The sequence below is a fragment of the Vigna radiata genome, unplaced genomic scaffold (genome assembly GCF_000741045.1).
Source record: "Vigna radiata var. radiata cultivar VC1973A unplaced genomic scaffold, Vradiata_ver6 scaffold_625, whole genome shotgun sequence".
In the NCBI taxonomy this organism is placed as follows: Eukaryota; Viridiplantae; Streptophyta; class Magnoliopsida; order Fabales; family Fabaceae; genus Vigna; species Vigna radiata.
Window position 1 is genome coordinate 1 of NW_014541831.1, and position 1,120 is coordinate 1,120.

The 1,120-nt window shown below is 37.2% G+C and overlaps 1 protein-coding gene across 1 annotated transcript in view; it reads left to right on the plus strand.

Moving 5' to 3' along the window:
- Positions 1–7: 7 nt before the first annotated feature.
- The window catches only part of LOC106778482 (beta-glucosidase BoGH3B), a 3,405-nt gene continuing 2,292 nt past the window's right edge, over positions 8–1,120 (plus strand). Inside the window, exons 1-3 of the mRNA XM_022776214.1 lie at positions 8–295; positions 450–686; positions 880–1,116. Of these exons, the coding sequence (XP_022631935.1) occupies positions 163–295; positions 450–686; positions 880–1,116 (607 nt within the window). The 5' untranslated portion in view covers positions 8–162. The remainder of the gene's footprint in view (positions 296–449; positions 687–879; positions 1,117–1,120) is intronic.

Sequence of the window (1,120 nt, forward strand, 5' to 3'; positions counted from 1 at the left end):
TATTTTGTTGATCAGATTAATTCTGTGAAGATGATCCTTTCACATGATTTTATTAGCATAAAAGAAATATAGAGCTCTTTTTTATTACCACATGGCATTTGCTTTTATTACCACATGGCATTTGCTTTTATTACCACATGGCATTTTGCTTTTTTATTTTGAATGATAAGCCCAAAATGCTTTGTAAAAGTTTCTTCCAAAGGCTCCAAAATGGGTTTAATGAATTTGGTGACGATGGTATATTTAAGGTGTTTGATTATTTATTCAGGCTTTGAGCGTGCCGATAGAAGTAGAGGTAACCTTTCCTAATATCATTACCTATGCTCTCATTTCATGTGTTTTGAAAGTTACTTGTTTTTCTCTTGCTTGATATGCATGTCAAATAATGGAATTCACATCTTATGGCTATTGTGAAAATATCTCATTGCATTCAGTTATGTAACCTTTAGGTTCAACTTCAAGTGTTGGAATGGGGGAAATTTCAGCACCCCTTGTGGTTGTTCTGCTATTTTGCTGCCTAATNTCTGTCTCACAAGCGGAATACTTGAAGTACAAAGACCCAACGCAGTCACTGAATGTTAGAATCAAGGACTTACTGCAGCGGATGACCCTGGAGGAGAAGATAGGTCAAATGGTGATTGAACGAAGTATTGCCACTCCTGAAGTGATGAAGAAGTACTTCATTGGTGAGCTCTCACCCAATCTCTGACCAAAAACCAGTACCTTATATTCTACTATACTATGCATTGTAGTTATTAGTGTTTTTTTTTTCCCTTATACAAGTGTACGATTTCTTTGATATAAAGGGTATAATCGTGTCTGCAATTAGAGAGGGGACATTAGAAAGAAATGTGATGTGATGTGATGATTGATGGACAGGGAGTGTGCTGAGTGGGGGAGGCAGTGTTCCAAAAATAAANGCATCTGCTGAGACTTGGATCCAAATTGTTAATGGGATTCAGAATGGATCTTTGTCTACACGCCTTGGGATTCCTATGATTTATGGCATAGATGCAGTTCATGGCCACAATAATGTCTACAAGGCCACCATCTTTCCTCACAATGTTGGGCTAGGAGTTACAAGGCAAGTATGCATATACTTAATGAATAATAATGGCCA